Source organism: Phyllobates terribilis, unplaced genomic scaffold (genome assembly GCF_046119375.1).
Source record: "Phyllobates terribilis strain yellow unplaced genomic scaffold, ASM4611937v1 Scaffold_1__5_contigs__length_1240528914, whole genome shotgun sequence".
Classification (NCBI taxonomy): Eukaryota; Metazoa; Chordata; class Amphibia; order Anura; family Dendrobatidae; genus Phyllobates; species Phyllobates terribilis.
Window position 1 is genome coordinate 1,018,869,939 of NW_027362761.1, and position 26,256 is coordinate 1,018,896,194.

A 26,256-nucleotide genomic window follows, 5' to 3' on the forward strand; every position below is an offset into this window, starting at 1 on the left:
GCGGGTGTCAGCTGTATATGACAGCAGACTGCAGTATCAGCCCTGGCCGGTTTTGAAGCTAACTGAGGCAGATTACCCCAGTAAATATCGGTGTCAATCGTGACAGCAGTGTTTAAGTGGTTACAAGGGGGTTGCAAAACCCCCTTAGTAACCGTCGGAACCCCGTGATGAGAATTGCGGGTCCCGATTGTTACCATGGTACTCTGAGGTCCCGAGATGACCTCAGGGTGGCCTGTGAGATCCAGCTATAAGCCACTGACAGGTCTCATGCATTGCAGTACACGAGTACTGCAGCGTATGAGACCAGCGATCAAAGTGAATTATACATGTTCCACAGTGGGACTATTTGAAAAACTTTAAAGAAAAGTGAAATAAAATATGTAAAAAACAACAAAAAGTGCATACAAATTGCAGTGTTTGTGATAAAACAAAAAAAAATGTACACATAATTGGTATTGCTGCGTCTGGAACGACCCAATCTATAAAACTGGCACATTATTTATTTCGTATGGTGAACACTGTAAAAAGAAAACAAAAATGCCAAAAATGTCACTTTTTCATCATACGGACTCACATAAAAGTGAATAAAAAGCTATCAAAAAGTCATATGTAAAAAAAAAAAATAATTGTATAAATAAAAAAGCCAAACTTTTTGTAAAATATTGTTTTTAGTCTGTAAAAATAGCAAATTAAAAAAAAAACTATCAACCTGATATCGCTGTAATCGTACAGACCCGATGAACAATTCGGTATATTCAGTTTTACTGCAAGGTGAACGTCGCAAAAAAATAAAAACAATAACTGAATTACAGGTTTTTGTTCATTCTGTGTCTGAAAAATCTGAATAAAAAGCGATCAAAAATTATGTGCCCCAGAATGGTACCAAAAAATCTGCAACTCGTCCCACAAACTATTAACCTTCATACAGTTCTGTTCGCCAAAATATAAAGTTACAGCTCTCAGAATATGGCGAAGAAAAAAAAAAAGCTTTTTTATAAAAAGTATCTTTACTGTGTGATAGCAGCAAAACCTAAACAAAAAAAACAACCCGATCTAAATCTGGTACCGCTGTAATTGCACCGACCCGAAGAATAAATCCGTCTTATCACTTATACCACACAGTGAATGACGCAAAAATAAAAATAAGGACTATTGTGGTATTGCTGTCAATTATGTTCATTCTGCCTCCCAAAAATCGGAATAAGGCTCGGCTCACATTTATCCTGCGCTCTCCGCTGAGCGCTTATGTTTAGGTTCTCATGTAAATTCTCCAAAACTGCTATTCAAACAAAATCTCCTCACTCATAACTCACTTATGAGCAGATGGAGTCACTTTGGACAGGTCTCTGTTCTGGCGGTGTCCCATCATTTTAGGCTTCTTTTTAGCGAAAAAGTGTGGGCAACCAAAGAGCTGTGCACGTCTAAAAAGATGGATACCACCGGAGGAGACACCAAACGGAGTACGAAGTGACTCCATCTGCCTCATTATGATAGGTGGTTCCGTCGGGGGTTTCGTCTGAATCGTATTTTTGTGTGTTTTACACGGAAACCTCGACGTAAGTGCTCATAGTAGAACGCAAGAAGGTAATACAGCCTTATTCTGGAAGCAATCGAAAAATGTTATGTACCCCAAAAGGTTACCAATAAAAACTAAATGTATCCAGCATAAAACCAGCCCACACTCAGGTCCATCATCTGTCACTGGAAATATAGGGGGTTCCCATGTTACTGGTAAAACAAAGACTCTGGAAAAGCGCCATGGCTCTAGCCCCCCTCAAATAAAATCCAATGAATTCTGCGCTCCCAAATCCAAATGCCCCCTCCTTCTGAGCCCCACTGTGCCTAAACCGCAGTAAGCAGATACATGTTTGGCATTATTGTAGTGGGGATAGAGCACTTAATTTACGGGCTTGCGCGTCACCAGAAGCACAAGCTGGGCACAATGTATGAGGGTGCTACAATATATGGGGGCTCTGCACAGTATAGGGGCACAATGTATGGGCACTAAACTAGCACATTTACAATTCTCCAGAAAAAAAGCCTGGTGTGGATGTTACAAAATAGTCACTGCAGCCGTAAATGAATTCATTGAGAGGTGTAATTTCTACAATGGGGTCACTTTTGTTTTTTTTCTGCTGTTCTGGCACATATGGGGCTCCGCAAATGTCGTCCACACACTATTCTACCAAAATCTGTGCTACAAAAGCCAAATAGCGCTCCTTCCTTCTCAGCCCTGACTTGTGACCTAAAAGTAATTTCTGATGACATATGGGGCAGCACCGCATTCCGCAATAAATTATGGGGTCTAATTTCACCTATTAACCTTTGTGTACCTGACAAGTTTGCAGCAAATACAAAAATTTAATTTTTACCACAAAAATGTTATATTTTCATGTCTCAATGTTATAAAATTCTGTGAGGCACCTATGGGTTCAAAATACTCCCTATACCCCTAGATGAATTCCTGAGGCAGTGAAGTTTCCAATATGGGGTCACCTGAGGGAGGGGGGGGGGTTCTGTTTTCCTGGCACCTCAGCTAATGGAGCCTACAATCTATTAAAACAAAACTTGCGTTCTAAAAGCCAAGTAGCGCTCCTTGCCATCCGACCCCTGCTGTATGCTCAAACAGTAGTGTACAACCACATATGGGGTATCACTGTGGTCGGTAAAAATTGCATAAATTATGGGGTCCATTTTCTCCTATTACCCCCTCATGTAAATTATAAATTTGGTGCTAAAACAATATTTTAGTGGAAAAAATATTTTTTTTTATTCTCACATCTAGAAGTTATAACGTTTTGTGAATCACCTGTAGGTTAAAAATGCTCACTAGACGCCTGGATGAATTCCTTGAGGGGTCTAGTTTCTAAAATGGGGCCACTTGTGGGGGTTTCTGCTGTTTTTGCATGTCAGGGGCTCTCCAAATGCGACATGGCATTCACAATCTATTCCAGACAAATAGAACCCTTTCCTTTCCTAGCTCTGCCATGTGTCCAAGCAGACGTTTTTGACCACATATGGGGTATCACCACGTTCGGGAGAAATTGCATAACATGTTATGGGGTCTGTTTTCTCCCATTATCCATTGTGAGAATTAAAATTTTGGGGTTAAAACTACATTTTTGTGAAAAAAATCTGAAACATTTTCTCAATATGACGACCTAATGTTATCAAATTCTGTGTTGTACCTGTGTGTTTAAAATGCTCACTATACCCCTGGATAAAATCCTTCAGGGATGTAGTTTCCAAAATGGGGTAACCTGTGGGGGGTTTCCAGTGTTTAGGCACATCAGGGGCTCTCCAAACGAAACATGACGCCTGCAGACTATTACATCAAAGTCTGTGTTCCAAAGCATCACTCCTCCTTTCCAAGCACTGTGCACAAACAATAGTTTTCCCCCACATATGGGGTATTGGCGTACTCCGGAGCAATTGCGTAACAAATTTTGGGGTCCATTTTCTCCTGTTACCCTTGTGAAAATAAAAAAATTAGGGATATAAGTAAATTTTTGAGGAAAAAAAAAATATTTTTTTTAATTTTCACGGCTCTACGTTCTAAACTTCTGTGAAGCACCTGGGGGTTCGAGGTGCTCACCGGACATCTACATCCATTCCTTGAGGAGTCTACTTTCCAAAATACTGTCACTTGTGGGGGGATTTCCACTGTATAGGCACATCAGGGGCTCTCCAAACTTGACATAGCATTCGCTCTCGATTCCAGTATTCTAAAAGTCAAACTGTGCTCCTTCCATTTCAAGCCCTGCAGTGCGCCCAAACAGTAGTTTTACCCCACATATGGGATATCGTTGTACTCAGGAGAAAATGCCCAAAAAAATTTATGGTCCATTTTCTCCTGTTACCCTTGTGAAAATAAACAATTTGGGGCTAAAGTAAAATTTTTGTGAAAAAAAGTAAAATGATCATTTTTTCCTTCTGTATTGCTTTAGTTCCTGCGAATAAACTCATTGAATGTAGTTTTGAGAACGTTGAGGGGTGCAGTTTTTAGAATGGTGTCACTTTTGGGTATTTTCTGTCTTAAAGGCCCCTCAAAGTCATTTCAAAGGTGAAGTGGTTTCTATAAAAATGGTTTTGTAAATTTTGTTGGAAAAATTAAGAAATTGCTGATCAACTTTTAACCCTCCTAATTTCCTAACAGAAAAAATGGTGTTTCAAAAATGATGCAGATGTAAAGTAGACATGTGGTAAATGTTATTTATTAACTATATTGTGTTACATAACTCTCTGGTATAAGGGCATAAGAATTAAAAGTTTGAAAATCTCAGAATCAGTGGGATCCGTTGAAGCTTTCCAGAGTTATTACCTCATAAAGCGACACTGGTCAAATGTAAAAAAATTTGTCTTGGTCATTAAGTACATAATTGGCTTTGTCATTAACCGCTTCGCGACGGCCCACTGTAGATAAACGTCGGCGCTTGCTGGGCTCTGTGCAGCGCCGACGTTTAAAAACGGTGGGTGGTCTCGCAGCGCTCAGGACCCCCAGGGTCCTGCAAGTGCTGCGTTTGCGGTGCAGAGACAGGGGACATCATCGGGACCTGATTGGATCAGGTCCCAATGATGTTAACCCTTTGCTATGTTCTATATGCCGCGATCTATAGTGATCGCAGCATATAGAAGATAGACAGAGGAGAGGGGGTCGTCTTACTTACCTCTCCGAAGACCCCTGATACATTCCAGGACCTGACGTTGCTATGGCAGCTGGAGGTCACATGACCGCCTCCAGCTCTGCCATATATGGTGTCCTGCCTGGCTCAGCCTGCAGCTGAAGCCTGGCAGGAGACTCTGACTGTGAAACAGTCAGCGAAGATCTCATGTAATGTAATACATGTCTATTACATTACAGGAGATCAGAAAAATAAAAATTAATGTCCCATACAGGGACTAAGTAAAAATGTAAAAAAAAAGTAAAAAAAATGTTTTTAAACTGTAAAAAAAAAAAAAATCACAAAATAAATAAAAATAAATAAATTAAACCAATAAATCCGTATATTTATGCAAAAACAAAAAAAGTACACATATTTGGTATCGCCGCATCCGAAACAACTCGATCTATAAAACTGTCACACTAATTAACTCCTTCTGTGCACACCGTAATAAAAATAAAAAACGGAGCAAAAAAATATGCTTTTTCATCATATCGCCAAACAAAAAGTGGAAAAAAATGCGAACAAAAAACAAAATGGAAATAAAAATGGTACCGCTGAAAACGTCATCTTGTTCTGCAAAAAAAAAAGTCGCCATACAGCTCCATCAGCCGAAAAATAAAAAAGTTATAGCGCTCAGAATAAAGCAATGCAAAAAAAATATTTTTTCTATAAAATTGTTTTATTGTGTAAAAGCGCCAAAACATAAAAAAAATATACAGTAAGTGTAGTATCGCTGTAAACGTACTGACCCGAAGAATAATGCTGCCTTATCACTTTTACCACACGCAGAACGGCATAAAAAAAACGCTCAAAAAACAATTCCTGAATTGTTGGTTTTTGTTAATTTTACCTCCCAAAAAACGGAATAGAAAGCGATCAAAAAATGTCACGTACCCAAAAATGGTACCAATAAAAATGTCAACTCGTCCCGCAAAAAACAAGCCATCACATGACTCTGTCGGCCGAATTATGGAAAAATTATAGCTCTCAAAATATGGTGATGCAAAAACTAGATTTTGCAAAAAAAAGCGTCTTAGTGTGTGACAGCTGTCAGTCATAAAAACCCGATATAAATCTGGTATCTCTGTAATCGCACCGACCCGAAGAATAAAGTAATCTCATCACTTATACCGCACGAGGAACGGCGTAAAAAATAAATAAAACCAATTCTTTACCGGCTACTGATTTGTTTATTATGTCTCTCAAAGATCTCAGTAAGGCTCTGCTCACATTTATCCTGCGCTCTGCCCTAAGCGCTTACACGAGAGTTTCCGTGTAAATCTCTGAAATATGTGATTCAGCCGGAACCCATGACGGAAGATTCCCTGTAATGAGGCAGATATAGGCCACTGTGGATGCCGTCTGACCTGTGATCCCACGGTGTCATTTGTCGTGCATAAAAGTGCGGTTGGCCAGTTTCGTGCACTTCTGAATAAAAGGACACTGCTAAACAGAGGCCAGACGGAGTCCAGAGTAACTCTGCTGCCTCATTACAGTGAATGGATCCTGCAGGGGTTTCATCTGAATTACATCACTTGGAAATTTAGATGGAAACCCAGATGTAAGTGCTCAGCCTAGAGCGCCGGATAAATGTTACGTAAAATGTTCCCAATAAAAGCTTCAACTCAATCCTCAAAAAAAGCTAGTCCCCACTCGGGTCCGTCATCTGTTAAAAATATAAGGGACTTCCAAGTTACTGGTAGCAGAAAGGCTCTGGAAAAGCGAAATGGCCCTTGCCCCCCAAAAGAAATTCAGAAAATTTTGTGCTCCCAAATCCAAATGCCTATTCTACAATAATTTGTTCTCCAATTGTCAAATAGCACTCCGTCCCCCCCAGATCTCGCCGTATGGCTGAGCGGTACGATACAGCCACATTTGGGGTATTGACACTTTTAGAAGAAATTATGTGACACATTTCGGCACCATTTTTACCCATTGCCCTGTGTAAAAATGTAAAATCTGAGGGTAAAACATTTTTTTGTGGTAAAAATATAATTATGCTTTTTTCACTGCCCAATGGAATAAATTTAAAAATTATAGATTATAGATGAATTCCTTGAGAGGTGTAGTTTACAAAATGGGGTCACTTGTGGGGGTTTCTACTGTTTCGGCATGTCAGCGACTCTTCAAATGTGACATGGTGTCTGCAACCTATACCAGCCAACATAGCGCTCCTTTGTCTTCCGAACCCTGCCGTACACCAAATCAGTGGTTTTCCCCCACATATGGGGTATCGCCGTACTCAGGAGAAATTGCACAACAAATTTCATGGTGCAATTTCTCCTGTTATCCTTATGATAATGCAAAATTAGGGAATGAAAAACATTTTTAGTGGGAAAAATGTGAAAATTTTATTTTTATGGCTCAATATTATAAACTTCTGTGAAGCACCTTGGGGTTCAAGGTGCTCACCACACATCTAGATAAGTTCCCTAAGGGGTCTAGTTTCCAAAATGGTGTCATTTGTGGGGGGTTTCCACTGTTTAGGAACATCAGGGGCTCTCCAAACGCAACATGGCGTCTGCTAATTATTCAGACAAATTTTACATTCAAAAAGTCTAATGGCGCTCCTTCCCTTCCGAACCCTGCAGTGCGCCCAAACAGTGGTTTTCCCTCACATATGGGGTATCAGCGCGCTCAAGAGAAATTGCACAAAAAAATTTGGGGTCCATTTTTTTCCTGTTACCCCTGTGAAAATAAAAAAAATTGGGTCTAAAGTAACATTTTTGTGAAAAAAGTTAAATGTTAATTTTTTTCTTCCACGTTCCAAAAATTCCTGTGAAGCACCTGAAGGGTTAACAAAGTTCTTGAATGTGGTTTTGAGCACCTTGAGGGGTGCAGTTTTTAGAATGGTGTCACTTTTAGGTATTTTCTGTCATAAAGACCCCTCAAAGTGACTTCAAATGTGATGTGGTCCCTAAAAAAATGTTTTTGTAAATTTTGTTGGAAAAATGAGAAATCGCTGGTCAAATTTTAACCCTTATAGCTCCCTAACAAAAAAAAATTTTGGTTCCAAAATTGTGCTGATGTAAAGTAGACATGTGGGAAATGTTATTTATTAACTCTTTTGTGTGACATATCTCTCTGATTTAAGGGCATAAAAATTCAAAGTTTGAAAATTGCAAAATTTTCGCCAAATTTCCGATTTTTTCACAAATAAACGCAAGTTATATCGAAGAAATTTTACCACTATCATGAAGTACAATATGTCACGAAAAAACAATCTCAGAATCAGGAAATACGTTGAAGCGTTCCAGAGTAATTACTTCATAAAGTGACTGTGGTCAGAATTGAAAAAATTGGCCCGGTCACGAAGGCAAAAACAGGCTCTGGTGCGAAGTGGTTAAGGGGTTAAACCACTTAGTGTTGCTTTAGCAAGATCCTTTGGGTCACTGTCTTATTGAAAGGTGAACCTCCCTCTCAGTCTCAAATAACTGACAGACAAACAGGTTTTGCTCAATAATATCCCTGTTTTTCGCACCATCCATCTTTCCCTTGACTAGGACCATTTTCCCTGTCCCTGCTGCCAAAAAATAGAGGAGTTCTTGGGGCGATTACCTCTTGTTGGTTTAGCGCTAGACATAGCGTTTACCATAGTGGCCAAAAAGTTCAATTTTGATCTCATCTCACCACAGCACCTTCCTCCAAACATTTGGAGATTCTTTTGGTAAACGCAAAACGAGCCTTTCAATTTGTGTGTGTAAGTAAAGGCTTTTTTCTGCCCATTCTTCCATAAAGGCCACATCTATGGAGTGTACGGCTCATTGTGGTCGTATGGACAGATACTCCAGTCCCTGCTTGGGAACTCTACAGCTCCTTCAGGTTACCTTTGGTCTCTGCGCTGCCTCTCTGATTATTGCCCTCCTTGCCCAGGATGAGAGTTTTGGGTGGGCGTCCCTCTCTTGGCAGGTTTGTTGTGGTACCATATTTTTTCCATTTGAGGATAATGAATTTGATGGCGCTCCGGGGGAATATCAGATTTATTTATAAAAAAACAAACAAAAAAAAAAAACACACTCAACCCTGACTTGTCCATTTTAACAATTTTGCCCTTGACTTGTTTGGAGATCTCCTTGGTCTTTAAGGTGTTCTTTAGTTAGTGGTGCCTCTTAATGGTGTTGCAGCTTCTGTGGCCTTTCAGAAAAGGTGTGTATATACTGACAGTCCAAATGGCACTTAGATAGCACACAGGTAGACTTCCTTTCACTAAACATGTGAGTTATGAAGCCAATTGCTTGCACCAGGAATTTTTAGGGGCTTCATAGCAAAAGGGGTGAATACATATGCACATGCCAGTTATTAGTTATTTGGTCCCATAAATTTAATTTGCCTATATTTTTCTTACTTCACCAGCTTAGACTATTTAGTGCTGATACATCACAAACAAATCAGATTACAAAAATATTTAAAACATAGGTTGTAATGTAACAAAATAAGTAAAAAGCCAAGGCAGGTGAAAACTTTCGCAAGCCACTGTATATGATCACGTAAGGCATAAGAAGCGGAATAAAATGATACCTTGATATCTGCAATCTGATGTCTTATTCCAGAGAAATCCAAGTTTCTCTTATATGTAAATGACCTCTTCCAGAATATGGCGAGGATGTGGGTTGAAAGAAAACTCCAGAGCTTTTTTTTTTTTTTTTTTTTAAATGACAGTAGGAGTTACCAGTGTGAGACATGTAACTAACACCGAACAGGAGAAATGAAATTTGTCTCCATGCAAACAGATTTATTCCGGCTCTCACAGCTCTGCTGTACTGTAACAATATTACAGCCCTGTCTGCCTGTGAGGTGGAATCTGAAGTTGAGAAGAACCTGCAGATGTGTCAGGTATAATCACACAGTGAGTGAGATCAGGAGAGCAGAGAGCGGCCATCACACTGGTAACCATTACACATCACACTGATAACTCCCCCTTGATTTAAAATAAGCTCTGAAGGCAGAGTTATCTTCTAGGCAGCATCCTCCCCATAGCCTGGAAGAGGTAATTTACATAAAGTGATAGTTGATTTATCAACAAGAAGGCGTCTGATATGAGACATACACAGATGACTTTCAGCAGTCTATAACCTGTATGCCCATATTAATTGTTTTCATAGGTCAAATGTGGTCACAGATTCCCTTTAAGTATGTGAAATACATGTTCGATGGGGCCGAGATCTGGTGATTGACTTGGCCATGACAGAATATTCCACTTCTTTGCCTTAAAAAAAAATCTCCTGGGCTGCTTTAGCAGTGTGTTTTGGACCATTGTCCATCTGTACTGTGAAGTGCCGTACAATCAACCTTGCTGCAGAAAGCATCACCCTGTACACTTCAGAATTCATCCGGCTGCTTCCGTCTTCAGTCATATCATCAATAAACACTATACCCATGCCATCACATTGCCTCCACCATGTTTTACAGAGGATGTGGTGTGCTTTGGGTCATGAACCATTTCATGCTTTCTCTATACTTTTTTTCCCCATCATTCTGGTACAGGTTCATCTGTACAAAGAATGGTTTTCCAGAACTGGGCTGGCTTCTGGCAAAGACTAATCTGGCCTTTCTATTTTTAAGGCTAATTAATGGTTTGCACCTTATGGTGAACCCTCTGTAGACTTACAATACTGAAACACCTACTTCCTGGAGAGTGTTCTTCCCTTGGGTGGATATTGTGAAGGAGTTCTTCTTCACCAAGGTAAGGATTCTGCGATCATCCACCACTGTTGTCTTCCGAAGATGTTCAGGCCTTTTTTTAAAGCTCCCAAGCTCTTTATTTGCTGTATGTACCAAACTGTTGATTTGGACACTCCTAACATTTTTGCTATATCTCTGATGGATTTCTTCTTTTTTTCTAAGAGCTCCTTTGACCACATGTGGGTTCACAGCTTTCAAATGCCACACCTGGAATCAGCTCCAGACCTTTTACCTCCTTAATTGATGATCGATTAACGAGGGAAAAGCACATGAAGCCCATAAAAAGAGCTTTTGAGATAATTGTCACTTTAAGTACCTTTAAAAAAAGAAGCAGCTACATATTAAAGAGCTGTAATACCTACCTACCTTAATCCAATTAGGATGTGAATACCCTCAAATTAAAGCAGAGTCTGCACTTTAAGCCCCTATTGATTATATATAACTGTATCTTGAATATGTTTTGGTAAATAGCTAAAATGTCACTGTCCAAATATTTCTGGACCAAACTGTATTTATGACACTAATGATTTTTTTTTGCACTTTCGCTACCTGTCATTATTTAGTGTTTGTGTTGTAAAAGTTGCTAGTCACTGTAATGTTTTACATTGTAGGTATTTTTACTGGTGGAGGCTGGTCACGTGATGTATGGGTTTTAAAACGTACAAGAAACCTAGATTTCCCCGAAACATCGCAACAGAGATGGACACTGGCTTCCATCATACAGGCGTCGTTGCCGGCTTTATGGCCAAAGTACCTGGACAAGGATGAATTGCACAATGGTGACGGGATTGGTAGTTGAATTGTCAGTTTCACATTACTGAGGATATTTTTATGCCTCATAAATTACCATAGGAAAGATCGGCATGTGTTGTGGTCTATTTCATAGAGCCAAGAGGCCTTTGTCAAGTGAAGCCAATTGATTTATTCAGTGTACGACTGGCGCCTTCATGGTGAACATGTTAAACACCCACTGTGAAAACAGTATGAATGTTGACTTAACATGGTCATTAATAGTCATAATTTACATTTTATAATAAAAATACATGGCAGAAAACCAATTTTCCGGAAATATTTGCTAAAATGTTCAGAAGATCACATTCACACATGCTCATTGTTACTTTGCAAAACGCAGTAGCTTTGTGAAAAACTGCAATCTGTTAAACTTATGTCAAGAAAACTAAATCCCAATTCATATAAATGCACTTAAATCCAAAGGGAGATGTTCCAGATTACGGTCATAACACGTACTATGGTCATATTAGTCAAGTTGACAGAGAAAGAGAGAGACTGCATGGGGTCTGCTCCGCAGGCAGGCCAAGTCTTAAGGCCTGGGCCTGGAGGAGAAGAAAGGAGAGGAACGGAGGAGGCTCCAGGAGTGGAGTGAAGGAACCCCAGGGGTGCGGACCGGCCAGCCGCCACCGCACGCCCGCCGCAACCAGAGTAGGGGGGTCAGGCCAAGAAAGGGAACCGGATCCCTCATCTAGTGGAGGAGAGCAACTACCCTCAGCTAGTAACCGGAGGCCGTGGCATTGTACGTGTACGGCCCCTCACTACACCCGTTAGGAAGGCACCATATAGGACCCAGGGAAATGGAACATACGTTTGCCCGCCAAGGCCCGAGGCAGCTGGACAGAAACGTGGTCAATTGTGGGGTACGACAGGCCAGAGAAAGGACACACGAAGGGGGTCTTGAAAAGCATTCCAAAAGGTACCTGGGAGTTGGCCGAGCCCCTCACCTGGTGAGCACAGCACGACGTGGGCAGCCATTACCTGCAGAAGTGGCTTGGAGTGTAAAACTGTGAGTAAAGACCCTGGACTGCATCACTGGACTCTGAGTCATTACTGTTGCTCCCGCGCACCATCACCCCCACCATCTGAACTCACTGCCCTGAGGCTATACTCCTCCCGTGGGGAGTTATACTACCCTCTGCTGCGCACACAACATCAGCCTCAGCGGTCTGCCCCGCAGCGGGGGTTCTCAGTGACCGCAATCCACGGGTGGCGTAGTCGGACATTTAAACATTACAAAATCAAGTAAACAGATCCGCCACTGGTTTGACCACCCTGAGCCACGGGACCGGGTCGCCACCACGGAGACTACAACCCCTGACATTACACAGAGACCCGGCTCCGGGTATTCCCTCACACATGGCCCAGGGGGCGCGTCATGTACAGAGAAATAACCTGACAGTTCTCATGTTCTGAAGATGGCACTGCTGTGCACAATATAACATCCTACCTTGGGAAGACTGACGGGAGTTCTCTGCCGTGTCCGGGCACTCTTTATCAATGTCCGCTGGTCTCCAGGTAATAAGTGGTACTTCATAGCTTCAATAAGGTAATCCTTACAGGCACTGCTGTTTTTCACTAGAGTCTCTTCTTCAACTCTCTTAAAAAGAGAAATGAACGGATGTCACAATCAGCGCACAATCCTCCTACCTGTACATACAGTGGCACTGGCACTCTTATTACAAGAACGGAGACCGCTCCTGCATCAGATGCATCTGTGGATTATGTGGGATCCGTAACCACAGTGCTGACACGGTTGTCCGTGTCTGTATTTATTAAATCCAGTCTCTTTTATATTTGGGTTCTCTAGATATTGGTGTTGGCTAAAAACTAAAAGAACCTTACAATTTAATATGCTAGTTTTTGATTATGCAGGGTCTATGAGGAGACTCCAGAATTGATACGGATTAACAGTATTGTATAACATGATGCCAGATGCATCAGAAATAATGGAACAAGTCTCCTATTTCATGAACATGACGTCGCAGTTGAAAACTATAGGATAAATTAGAGAACTTTTGTTTTTGGGATCTCTTCTGGTATCACTGACACATGCCAGTCTAAGCCTATTTTTCATTCTACACTCCTCAATTGAAATTGTAACAGAGAAAAAAGTCGTGGAGCTATGGAAATCACAGAATCGACAGACATAATATCGCTCACAGAATTTTATACTATTAGGAGGTGAAGAAAAAGTAATAATTACATTTTTGAAACCAAAAAATTGAATAAGCCCCAGATTTTACATTTTTACACGAGGAAATGGGTATAAATGTCACCAAAATTTGGCACACAATTTCTGCTGAATGTGGTAATACTCCATATTTGGTTGTACAGTACTGCTTAGCCACACAGCGAGACTCGAGATGGACGGAGTGCTATTTGACTCTTGGAGAACACATTTTCGTAGAATAGTAGTTTGCGGACTCCATATACAGAGCCCCATAAGTGTCAGAAAAGCAGAACCCCACCCCCTCAAATTACCTTATTTTGGAAATTACACCACTTTGGAAATTTATCTACAGGTGTAGTGATGATGTTAACTCCATGCGTGTTTCCCAGAAACAAGCAACAGTGGATGTTGCCAACTGAAAATTGTAAACCTGCCATAGTAGTGCCCAGTACATTGTAGCGCCCAGTACGTTGTAGCGCCCAACTGGTGCTTCTGGAGACATGTATTCCGTAAATTAAGCAGGCTCTCATCACTACAGAAATACCTAACATGTGGACGCTAAATGTGGTTTAGGCACACAGGCTCAGAAGGGAAGGGGGGGGGGGGGGGGACATCTGGATTTGCGAGTGAAGAATTTGCTGTGTTTCTTTTGGGGGGCAAGGAGCCATAGCGCTTTTCCAGAGCGTTTGTGCTACCAGTAACATGGAAGCCCTCTATATTTTCATTGACAGACGATGGACCAGAGTGGGGACTTGCTTTTTTTGTGGACTGAGTTGGAGCTTTTATTGGGAACATTTTACATAACATTTATCCTGCGCTCTACGCCGAGCACTTACATGGGGGTTTCCAACGAAATCTCCGAATGACACGATTCAGATGAAACCCCTAAAGGATACATTCACTATAATGAGGCAGCAGAGTTACTGTGGACTCAGTCTGGCTTCTGTCCAGTGGTGTACAAAACTGTGGCCGACCGCGCTTTTATGCTTTTAAAAAGGCGGACACTGTTGGATCATAGGCCAGACCGCACCCACAGTGTCTTCATCCGCCTCATTAAAGGGAATCTTCCGCCGGGGTTCCATCTGAATTACGTATTTCCAATATTTACACAAACGCCAGTGTAAGCGCTCAGTGTAGTGCGCAGGATAAATGAGCCTTATTGCGATCTTCGGGAGGCAGAATGAACAAATCAACAGCAGGTCAAGAATCTGTTCTAGTTATTTTTTATGCCGTCCACCGTGTAGTATAAGTGATTATACGACTTTATTCTTTAGGTTGGAGAGATTACAGCGATACCAGATTTATATCGGTTTTTAATGTTTGGCTACTGTCACACTAAAAAAAAAATAAAAATATTTTTCTTTTTACAAAAGAAATTTTTGCATAGCTATATTTTGAAAGCTATAATTTTTCTGTATTTCTACCAACAGAGTCATGGAAGGGCTTATTTTTTTCAGGGGACGAGTTGACGTTTTTATTGGCACCATCTTTGGGCACATATATTTATTTATTTTTTTAATCACACTCTATTCCGATTTTTAGGAAGCAGAATGAACAAAAAACAGCAATTCAGGAATTTTTGTGTTTGTTTTCTTTAGGCTGGGTGCCCACGTAGCGTTTTTCAAGTGTTTGTGCTGCGGAATTTCCGCAGCGTAAACGCTTGTTAAACGCTAGGTAATCCGCACCCCATGGTCCCCAAGGGGATTCCGCATGTTCTATGCACATGCTGCGGATTTTTCCGCAGCGTTTATGCTGCGTACAAAAATCCGCAGCATGTCATTTAATTTTGCGGTAGCGCAGCGGAACTCCCGCCATTGACTTGCATTGAAACGCATAGAAACCGCGACTGTACATTTCTACAAGCGGCTTCTATGCGTTTCTATGTGCGGATGGTACCCAGTTCTGGAGGAGAGGAGACTCTCCTCCAGACCTGGGTACCATTGTACCTGTAAAAAAAGAATAAAATAACAAAGTTATATTCACCTGTCCGGCGTCTTCTCTCTGAATGCAGGCATCGCTTGAGGACCTGCGGTGACGTCACAGTCATGTGACCGCAGGCCCTTCACCGCTCTGTCTCGCGATATGCCGGCAGCCGGGAACCAGACAGGAACGAGCGCTGCTGCACACACCGGGGCCTCGGGGGTGAGTATAGCTTTATTTGTTTTAATTTTTACGGTTCACACTGTATAAATCCATGCTGTTTGCATGGATTTATACAGTGTGACCTAGTTGTCAAGCACTTTCCAAGTGATGCGATCGCCTGGAAAGCGCTTGTCAATCTGCATGCGGAAACGCATGTGAATCCGCATGTATTCTGCAGGAAAAACGCATGCACAATCTGCATGCGTTTTTTCTGCCAGGGAGATGCAGAAATGGTGCAGAAATTTTCTGCTTCATTTCTGCATCGTGGGCACATAGCCTTATGCAGTTCACAGTGTGTAAAAGTTATAAAGACCGCTTTATTCTTCGGGTCAGTACGATTACAGAGATACCACTTTTATATACAGTATTTTGTGGAATACAAGACGCGCCAAACCATAAGATGCACCCCACATTTTGGGGGAAGAAAATAATGTTTAATAAAACGGTGGTGCATCTTATAGTCCATTTTTACATTAGCTTACAAGGTAGGGGGATGAGGAGTGGCTGTGGTGTAGCGGGGTCCCAAGAGGCAGGGTCGCTGCTGCAGGAAGTTGGAGGCTGGGACAGTAGTGGGGCGATGCTACGGACCCCGGGCTGGGAGGAGGGGTGTGAGGCGGTGTGGTGTGAGGCTGTGGCGGGCCCCAGGCTTTCACAAAATGTCAGGAATCCCCAAACTTCCCATCCTTTTCAATGTGGTGGACTTTGGGAAAATGGCCACCACCGACTACCATCGATTACGTCGCGAGGATGCCGATCGCGTGGGAGAGTGCGCCCCCACCCTATCCTAGCCTTCGAAATATTACGATTGATATGGACTGCGGGAATTCAGGGGGTAAAACAGCCAGGGGCGGTGTGAGCTCACAGCCAGAGCTCGGCTATCACTTAAGCTGAGCTCCTAGTGAAAATCGAGTGGGCACAGCTCCTGTGCCACACAATCACCTTTATGTAACTGTACGTCTTTGGTTAGTAACCCCTTCCCGACCATGAAGTTTAGGTATATCAAATGTCATGAAGAGGTTAATACTCCGAACAAAAGGTTTTGTTGGTGATGACAGCTTAAAGAGGTCTCCTGTATGGAGAAACTAGTTGCATGCATTGCTCAGGTGTGATTTGGCCCATTCTTCTTCACAAACACTCTTCAAATTCTTAAGGTTTTGTGGGTGCCTTCTGTCAACTCTGAGCTTTAGTTCCTTCCATAAATTTTCTATTGGATTTAGGTCAGGTGATTGGCTGGACCATTCTAACAGTTTTATTTTCTTTCTGAAACCAATTGAGAGTTTCCTAGGCTATGTGTTTGGGATCACTGTCTTGCTGAAATGTCCACACCAAATATCAATTTTCATCATCCTGATAGATGGCTGCAGATTTTTATCAAGAATGTGTCGGTACATTTGTCAATTCATTCTTCCTTCAATTATATGAAGCTTGCCAATGCCGTATGCTGAAAAACAGCCCCACACCATTATGTTACCACCTCCAAACTTCACTGTTGGTATGGTATTTTTGGGGTGATATGCAGTGCGTTTTGGCCTCCAAAGAGTTCAATTTTGGTCTCTGATTAGACTACATTCTCCCAGTATTTCACAGGCTTATCTAAGTATTGTTGAGCAAACTTTAAACGTTCTTGAATTTGTTCAGCAATGGAGTCTTGCATGGTGAACATGCATGGGAGGTTGAGTGGATGGGTTGTTACCGACACCTGGTGAGAATTACATGTCAATAGCAACTTTATAAATATATTTACTTAGAAAATTGGTGACATGTTCAGTTCAATACAGATTTCATCAGCTATGTATAAGTGTGTTATATATCTTCGTGTAAGAAAGCAGGAGGTAAGGTCCTGGATGGAAGATATATTTCACCAAGGTGGTTGGCCTCGGTAATGTGAAATCCGTACCAGTAACACTAGGTTACTGAAAGGGTTTTAATTTGACTGGATGTTGAGCCTGGGATTTAGGAGCACCCAAAAGAGTCTGGGTGGAAAAGGTCATTCCCATAATCTATTCCATGGAATACAGGCCTAATAGCAGCTGGGTTAGCTAGCAGAGTGGAGTTGTGCTGGAGTTGAATAGGGATATTTGGTGAACAAGTTTAATAATACTTGGACTAATTCTGCATGCAATACAGAGATTGGTAAAACTGTTACAAGTACTTTGTTCATTGTACCTGAAGGAAAGCAGTTTTTGTTTTGGAGCTATAAACAATTAGCACAATAAACATTATGCGTTTTTTGTATAAAAATCCAGTGCATGTGGGTATCCAGGTGGCTACAAGAGAGATGAAACTCTACAATATATATATACATACACACAAACAGTTAGTTCCAGAAATATTTGGACAGTGACCGAATCTTCATTATTCGCTGGGTCTCCTCCTTTGTAATGCTTTGCCAGGCCTTTACTGCAGCCGACTTCAGTTGTTGCTTGTTTGTGGGCCTTTGTGCCTTAAGTTTTGTCTTAAGTATGTGAAATGCTGTTTGATGGGGTTGAGATCTGATAAATTGACTCGGCCATTGTAGAATATTCTACTTCTTTGACTTAAAGAACACCTGGGTTGCTTTTGGGGCATTGTCCATCTGCACTGTGAAGTGCCGTACAATCAACCTTGCTGCATTTGACTGAATCTGAGCAGAAAGTATCGCCCTGTTCACTTCAGAATTCTTCTGCTTCGGTCGTCAGTCACATCATCAATAAAAAAACTAGTGACCCAGTGCCGTGGGAAGCCATGCATGCCCATGTCATCACACTGCCTCCACCGTGTTTTACAGAGGATGTGGTGGGCTTTGGATCATGAGTCATCATCATCATTCCAAGTCTTCTCCACACTTTCTTCCCATCATTCTGGAACAGGTTGATCTTTGTTTCATCTGTCCAAAGAATACTTTTCCAGAACTGCGCTGGCTTCATTAGATATTTTTTTTTAGCAAAGTCTAACCTGGCCTTTATTTTTAAGGCTGATTAATTGTTTGCACCTTGTGTTGAACTCTCTGAATTTGCTGTCATGAAGTCTACTCTTTATGGTAGACTTACAATAATGAAACACCTACATCATAGAGAGTGTTCTTCACTTGGGTGGATGCTGTGAAGGGGCTTTTCTTCACCATGGAAAGGATTTTGCGATCATCCACCAGTGTTGTCTTCTTTGGACATCCAGGACTTTTTGAGATCACAACTCACTAATGTGATTTTCTTTTGCAGAATGTACAAAACTGTTGATTTTGGCCACTTTTAACATTTTTGTTCTCAATTGAAGAGAAACAGACCATCAGAGAGGTAACACCTTTAACCTCATGTTGTGGGTTCTCAGCAACAGGTTCCAAACGCAAATGTCACACCTGGAATTAGCTACAGACCTTTTACCTGCTTAATTGATGAGGGAATAGCCCATGCAGTCCATTAAAAGGAATTTGCCATAAACCCTTATTTCAATTAGGACGTAAATACCCTCAAATTGAAGCTGAAAGTCTGTACTTCAAGCCCATATTGATTATATAAAACTGTATATTGAATATGTTTTGGTAAACCGATAAAATGCCAAAACTTGTGTCACTGTCCAAATATTTCTGGACCTAACTGTATATATACACACAAAGTTTTGAAAAATGGCACAGATATTTGGAGATATATATACAGTGGGAGGCACTCAAGTAGTTAATAAAAGGCCATGATGTGAGACGAACATAAGCTGTTAGAGTTTGCATTGATGTGGATGGAGATTTAGGTTCACACAATACCAACATGGAACTGCAGTAGCTTGGAGGCAGACGTGTTGACTATAGGTTACTTATTGAAAAGTGCTTTTCACAGACGGTTTGTAACTTGCATTGCTGACTTGAGAGTACAAAAGCATGTAACTTGCATAGAGTCAACCTGAGCTTAAAAAATAACCATCTACAAACAAGCACATCATTTTTATTATAAAAAAAGGCACCCATATGGTAGATATTTTAGTAGAAAGATTTGAATAAAAAAAAGATGAATACAACTGATGGTTACAGAACTGTAAAAAACTCTGACTCTCCAGGAGGTGTTGGGTCAGAATTTTTGGGTTGTTAGATCTCACTATGTTGTTCAGCTTCCATCAAACCTTCAGGGGAGAATTTGGAGTCCGAAAACAAAAGGCCTGATTCAACATTTAAGATATATTAAAGTCACTTTTCGGTTTTTCTGTACACGGTTCAGAAATTTGGTCAAAGACAAAAGAAATTTATTTTGTGCCAGATTTTCATATTTTTTTTTTTAGCATTTAAGGTTACATATCCTTTGAAAAGTCGCAAAAATGCACCAAAACGAAAAATCCTTCAGAAACCTTTCTCCTTGCAATGGAAAAAAAAGTGACATTTGATAAAAGTCGCATTTCTTCAATCTGTCTAACATCTGGATAAGTAACGTTATCAAAAAAAGAAAAAAAGAAAAAAAAAAAAAAACGACTTAAAAAAAAGACAGACAACTTGAAAGAAAGTGATGTAAAAATTAAAGAGAATAAGTTGCAAATACTAAAGCCACACAAAAAAAATTAAATTAATTCAGAAAACCGGCAATAACGAATGAATGAATTGGGGCCACAATGTTAAAGATTATCGTGAGATCTTGTGGTTTTGACAAAGTCGATCGCAGCATTGCGGTGTCTAAGGGGAGGTGATCGCAGATACTCACCTCATCTTCCGGCCTCCAGCGTTGCCTGCCGCGGCTTCCCGGATGCTGCCATGACAACCCAATGTCGTTATGACAACATCCGGGTCACCAGACAGCAGGAAGATTTTTTGGTCATGTGCAGTACATGACCAAACAATCTTCTCACTGTGCAGCGCTGACTGCCTGCATGGCGCAGGGATGGTGCTCCATCCCTATGCTATGCAGGCGATCAGAATAAAAAAAATGCTGCAGCAGTGCCTGATCAGTCAAAACTACAAGAACTCACTTTTGTCTTGACAACTATGGAGAACTATATTAAAGGACTGACTATGATATGGTGAGAAATCCTGTTCATGGAAAAAATGTTTTAGATTCTTCAGTAAAATAAAATAAAAATATTAGATTTAATTTGATTACCTGCACTAAATAATCTCTTGAAAGTAAAGGAAGGCGGACGTGCTCCATTAGATGTGCCATGTGCTCCTGGCGCACATCTTTGTCGTGGTTTACCCAGGTAATTACTGCTTCAAATACCTTGAAAAAGGAAAGAAGTAAATGGTTAATAGATAAAAATCATAAAAACATGGAAATTCACAGTCAAAAAGGCGGTCTTATCTTATAAATTGTACAGTAGGTACCGAGTATCACTGTGCCAGGAGGGAGGCTGAACACTACATCTGCACTGCAGCCCCTTTCTTTCTCTGCATTGTCCCAGAAGTGAGACCGCCAATTATAACGTAATGGTATACCTGAGTGATATGAAATAACTATGTCAAGAAAGCTCTTTAACCCCTCGATTACATGGGGTAGCTTCAATTTCCCTTTATAAATAGTACTTGTTACTATTAGGCTTCATTTACATCATGAAAGAATAACAAAAACACAGTAGAATTTGCATCTATTAACCCCCAACACACGATTTAGGGGCATGACTGAAAAGGTATAACCTAAAATGAGCAGCCACCAAATATTCGGATAAATTCCACATTCACATATCTGGTTAGGAGAACAAAAAAAATAGAAGGAATGCAATGAAAAGCAACAAATACACAGCAGCTTTATTTAACCACTAAAATAACTGGCAGTAAATTACTGTCAAAGTACTAACGAGATCACCGTGTGAGAAACAGCCAGAGCATGAAAATATACAGCAATCAGATAAGAAAACACAATACCACCATAGTGCTAGGCAATGCATACCCGAGAATGGGCACGGAAACGGTGAAGGCTAGAAGAACAGTCACACTAGCTTCCAATATATGGTACATTTTGCATCCACTTGCCATCATAATTTATTAATGCTATAAGGGCAACTTCACCATGGTAGAAGGCAGCGAGAAATGGAGGAGGCTTAGCGAGCAATCTTTGTTTTATTTCCTAATTTTTATACTATGAATACGATCTGCCTTGTAACTAGAGCAGAGAGGATTCACGGCCACTGGCAAGTACCATATTTCCCCCTGCAAGGCAAAAAAATAAGGAAAAAAAATGTTGTGGCGGGAGCTGTCACAAGGACGAGGCGGTGTAGAAAAACCAGAAACCTGTATTAAAAAGCAGCGACGAGTTTCAACCAGAAAAACTCTGATAGATATTGAAACGCGTAGCTGTCTTAATAAATGTTCGTGTTTTTTTTAACAACTTCCCGTCCTTGTCTTCATCGTGACAGCACCCACCAAAAAGTCTACATCCCCCACCTAAATTGCTCTAATGAGCCATTCTGCCGGATTCAACAGGTGGAGCAGCAGTCTATATGAGGAATACCACTTCACTACTACTCTCATCAGAGCTGTGCCTGAACCATGGCTGTGGAGTCAGTAAGCCAAACCTCCGACTCCTCAACTTCCATGACACGGACTCCAACTCAGACTCCACGACTCCGACTCCCTCATACACGGCTCATGTTTAAGTGATGACTTTTAGCTGAGATAAATCTGTGCTGCAGTAAATTTTAGACCCTTAGATCAGGAATAGGACATTTCATATCTTTCCAAAATCCTTATAAAAAAAAATATTCCCCACAAACTGCATTGAAATACTGTGCCCAATTTATTATATATTTCAGGAGTCGGAGTTGGTCCATTTTATACCGACTCCACCAAAATGGGCTCCGTCTCAGATTCCATGACTCAGACTCCACAGCCCTGGCCTGAACTGCTCAACTCCACCAGATTCCATCTACTCTTCCTGTCTCTTATCACCAGGACTTTAACATGGAGCGCTCCTACTTTGTCTTGTAGTTGCATTTCCCTCTGTGGCAGCTGTAGTCACCCAAATCTGCCTGTGAACCGCAGCCAAAAAATCACTGGGATCAGCTCATCACCGGGGTAGCTGCGTTTGAAGGGAAACCATCACCTCCAAAAATACTATTTATAGGGACTGTCAGTACATAATGACTGTTCAAACCAAGCACAGGCGCTCTGTACATCATGGTGAGGCCAAACATTTAACTACACCTTCCCACCTGCTTGTTTTCCATTTATTTCCACCCTTTTCTGGCTCTATGAACTCAGAACTGTCAATCAAATAATGGGGGGTGGAGAAAGAGGGAAAACAAGCAGGTGGGAAGGTGTAGTTAAAGGTTTGGCCGTGCCATGATGCACAGAGCGCCTGTGCTTGGTTTGAACATTCATTATGTGCTGACAGAGTTCCTATAATGTGTAGGTATATAGCAGTTATATACTGCCTGGCTGGCTTAGTGGAAGCGGGGCTACAGGGAGAAAGTGAAAAAACAGTAAGACATTTATATGCCATGGCGGACTATACTCCCACAAGTGATAGCTCTGGGAATGTGTTGCGGTACAAAGTGTTAAAAATGAGAAGAATATATATCTTATTCCGAACCTATACATAAGCAGCGCTGCCCTTAAGCCAAGCATGGCTGTTATAAATGAAGCAGGAAGGTGGGAGAGGTCAACCTCAGTCTGGGAAAGTTTTACTCGTATACAATAAGGCCATGTTCACACGTTCAGTATTTGGTGGAGTTTTTTACATCCGTATTTGTAAGCCAAAACCAGGAGTGGGTGATAAATACAGAAGTGGTGACGTGTTTCTATTATACTTTTCCTCTGATTGTTCCACTCCTGATTTTGGCTTAAAAAATACTGATGTAAAATACTGACCAAATACTGAACGTGTGAACGTGCCCTTAAAGTACAAAAAATAATTTATCGTTATAAGGGTAGTGAAAGGATAAAAAACATTAAAACAAATTACCTTTTCTTCTGAAAGAACGGTGAGCTTATCGCTGGCAATTAAACTGCACACTTGTTCTATGCCGAGATTCAGAAACTCTTCCCCTTGGACAATATCTGAAAAGTGTTGTTCTGTAAGGAAAAGAATCGTTGTTAAAGGAGAATGCGGTCAAAATAACAGCAAGAGTGTGTGAACAGGATCCTACAGAAGACAGCCACATCCTGCACAGCGGGTCAGTGCTGTGGATTGTTCTCATCCTCCATGCTACACGTGATCCATGTGAGGGCCAGACACAAAAGGTCTGTGTCCAATGTCATGTCATCTATTCTACGGCTTCCTTATTAATATAGGAAGTGTATTTTTCTTGCTCTTTACATATTGATGTTCGAGTTGTTTTTTTTTCATTCATTTGGGAGATTGCTAACCGACTGATTACATGACCCCATTAGGAGCCACAATCAACCAAATGTGGATCAAGCTCCTAGCAGGAGGAGAAAAAGTAATGAAATATTAAAAGGGAAAACGACAGGTTCCCCAACCCACCGGCATTAGACTATTTGTTGCTAAATACACTAACCAGCCCTGTACAGTGTTTACACCTAAACCCATGCTTAAAAAAAGGCTTTAGAAACTTTGCGTTTCATATGCGAATTAGGCCTTTGAATAGTCGATCAGAAGTGGTTTTCTTCAAACTAGTCGGCCCTGACATCATGTTATCACACCTATGATTTGCAAGAGCCGGTGTCATAGTCAGCGCCCTGTACATCTTGCACATGCGTGCGGCCTTCTGCACCCACATCATTGCTCCTCTGAGGCGGCGTGTATGCTTCCCAACTTCAGAGGTGCACTGCGCATGTCTGGAAGAGTCTTACTCAAGTTTTGGTTAGGCGGGTTATTTAGCAACAAATAGTCTAGTGCTGGTGGGTGGACGGGCATGGGGGAACTATCAGGATCCCTTTAAATATACCGCAGTTTCATGTTACTGAAAGCTTTATGTTCACTCCATAATAATGAGGTGATCTTCCTATACACAGAATGCTCAGCACAAACGGAGTGCACCCTCTCTGAAAAATAAGATTTTAATCAATATCTCACTGAACACAATTTCTGAAATTTTAACAAGACTGAGTTTATAGAACATTTTTTTAACCCATAACATGAAAGTAAGGTTACATGCTTCACTGTAAGCACCATGTATTTTGAAAAGGTACATGTCTACCAAGGGTACGGACTGATGGAAGCTTCTTCTCTTTCAATATAGAGCAGTACGTTTGTGAGCTCATGATACCATCAGATAACTGTAGCTCCCCGATATCAGGATCACTCCTGCAGCCCCACATAAAGACACTGCCTCCACCATGTTTCACTGTAGGCACCATGCATTTAGAAAAATTAATTTAGAAACTATAGTTTTATCTCATAGTTTTATTGCAGGAGTAAGAAAATTATTGAAGGAAACTTCACTTTAAGACTCTTCTTCTTACATTTTTTAATCTGTAATAAACGAGTTACCTTGGAATCGCTAACAGCCGTTCCCATTACATAAACTCAATTTAAAAGCAGATAAGAGACCATGGGAATGAGCGATAATATTTAACAGAAATGATCTAGCACCAGTACAAGATGTGAGGCGGAAGGTGGATGCCTGTAAGGCAGATCACCTCATTATTGCAGAGTTAACATAAAGCTTACATTAACCTGAAACTGTGGAATAACACTGGGGCCAGACAAAAGCCAAGCAACAAACTACTTTAGCCGACATATAAAATCTGTTGTTAAATGTCAGGAAAAGGCAACCTGAGAGTATAACCTTTGGTAACCATAAGCAGGCTGATCCACAGACACTTTTGTGTTAAACAACTACAAGAAATAATTAGAAGGGTGTTCAAATGTAAAACATCTATATCCAGATGATATGGCAGAAATGTTTTTTTTTTTTGGCGAGGGTCTCCTTGCTGGACTATATTTTGTGCTCTGTAGCCTTGGTGGGACATGTCTTGTGGTTTTGATATGGACATATGGAAAGAGACTAGTATGGAGGAGACAGCCATGTCTTCATGGCTATCATGTGGTAAGCATTGTGGAAGGCCATGGTTGGGGTTTTGTATGCATCAGGCGGCCGCCTGGGATCTGTGTTTTTTGCCTGTGGTGGTAATCATCCCACAATATTCCTGCGGTCTGCTTGTGACCAAATGTTACTTGTAGAATAGTTACAAGACTTCTGGAGGGAGAAGCAGATCCTTTTTTCTTATTAGAAATTATCTAGCACAAGCCATAGGAATAAGACAGGACTTCTGTAGGGACCTGCAAATTTACTGCCACAGATCTCCTAAATTGTGTTATCTGGGAATTTATATTTATCCATATGATGGCAGATTCTGAAAATATGAAGCATAGCCACACTCGCCCACCCCGGGTCCAGTGCTGTCTCTCCGATCTTTGTTGACAGACTGAAGTGGTGACATCATGGCTACAGCACACCTGACCGCTGCAGCTCGTGAATGGGCTGAGAAGCTCTCCCAATATAGATGGCATGAAACCACAGAGCCCAAAGACCGACTGATGAGTCCAAGTCTGTTGGACCTCTTACCATACTAGATGACTACTACTGCACTGCAGATTCAGCTCCACAAAATTTACTTTATGCCCTTGAACACAACTGCAGAGTAATCAGACGGATACATTACAGAGCAAAACTGCATGTGTCAGCGTCACTAAAGCTTCTACTGCATTTCATACATAAGTAAATAGGGATTTGGCAGCCATTATTCAGGCTCTCTGCATCACCCTTTCATTGTTCCAGGACTGTCATATTATTTAGGAAGAAAAAATACATTTGCAAACAACCATTCATAAAGCGCTAAACTGGGAACTATAGCTGGCGACAGTGATGGCAGATGGTGAGGAGGCAGAACTGGGTAGTGGCACAGCATTGCAATGTGAACAAGCAGTACTGAAAGTAGATTATGTGGGTAATCCT

The 26,256-nt window shown here is 41.2% G+C and overlaps 1 protein-coding gene across 4 annotated transcripts in view; it reads right to left on the reverse strand.

Moving 5' to 3' along the window:
• KLHL2 (kelch like family member 2) overlaps positions 1-26,256 on the reverse strand; it is a 168,125-nt gene that overhangs the window by 77,192 nt on the left and 64,677 nt on the right. For all 4 annotated transcript variants that reach the window (XM_073644389.1, XM_073644364.1, XM_073644372.1 and 1 more), the window contains 3 exons: positions 23,298-23,407; positions 20,502-20,618; positions 12,586-12,735 (listed from right to left, as the gene is read on the reverse strand). In XM_073644389.1, coding sequence (XP_073500490.1) covers positions 12,586-12,735; positions 20,502-20,618; positions 23,298-23,407 — 377 coding nt within the window. The remainder of the gene's footprint in view (positions 1-12,585; positions 12,736-20,501; positions 20,619-23,297; positions 23,408-26,256) is intronic.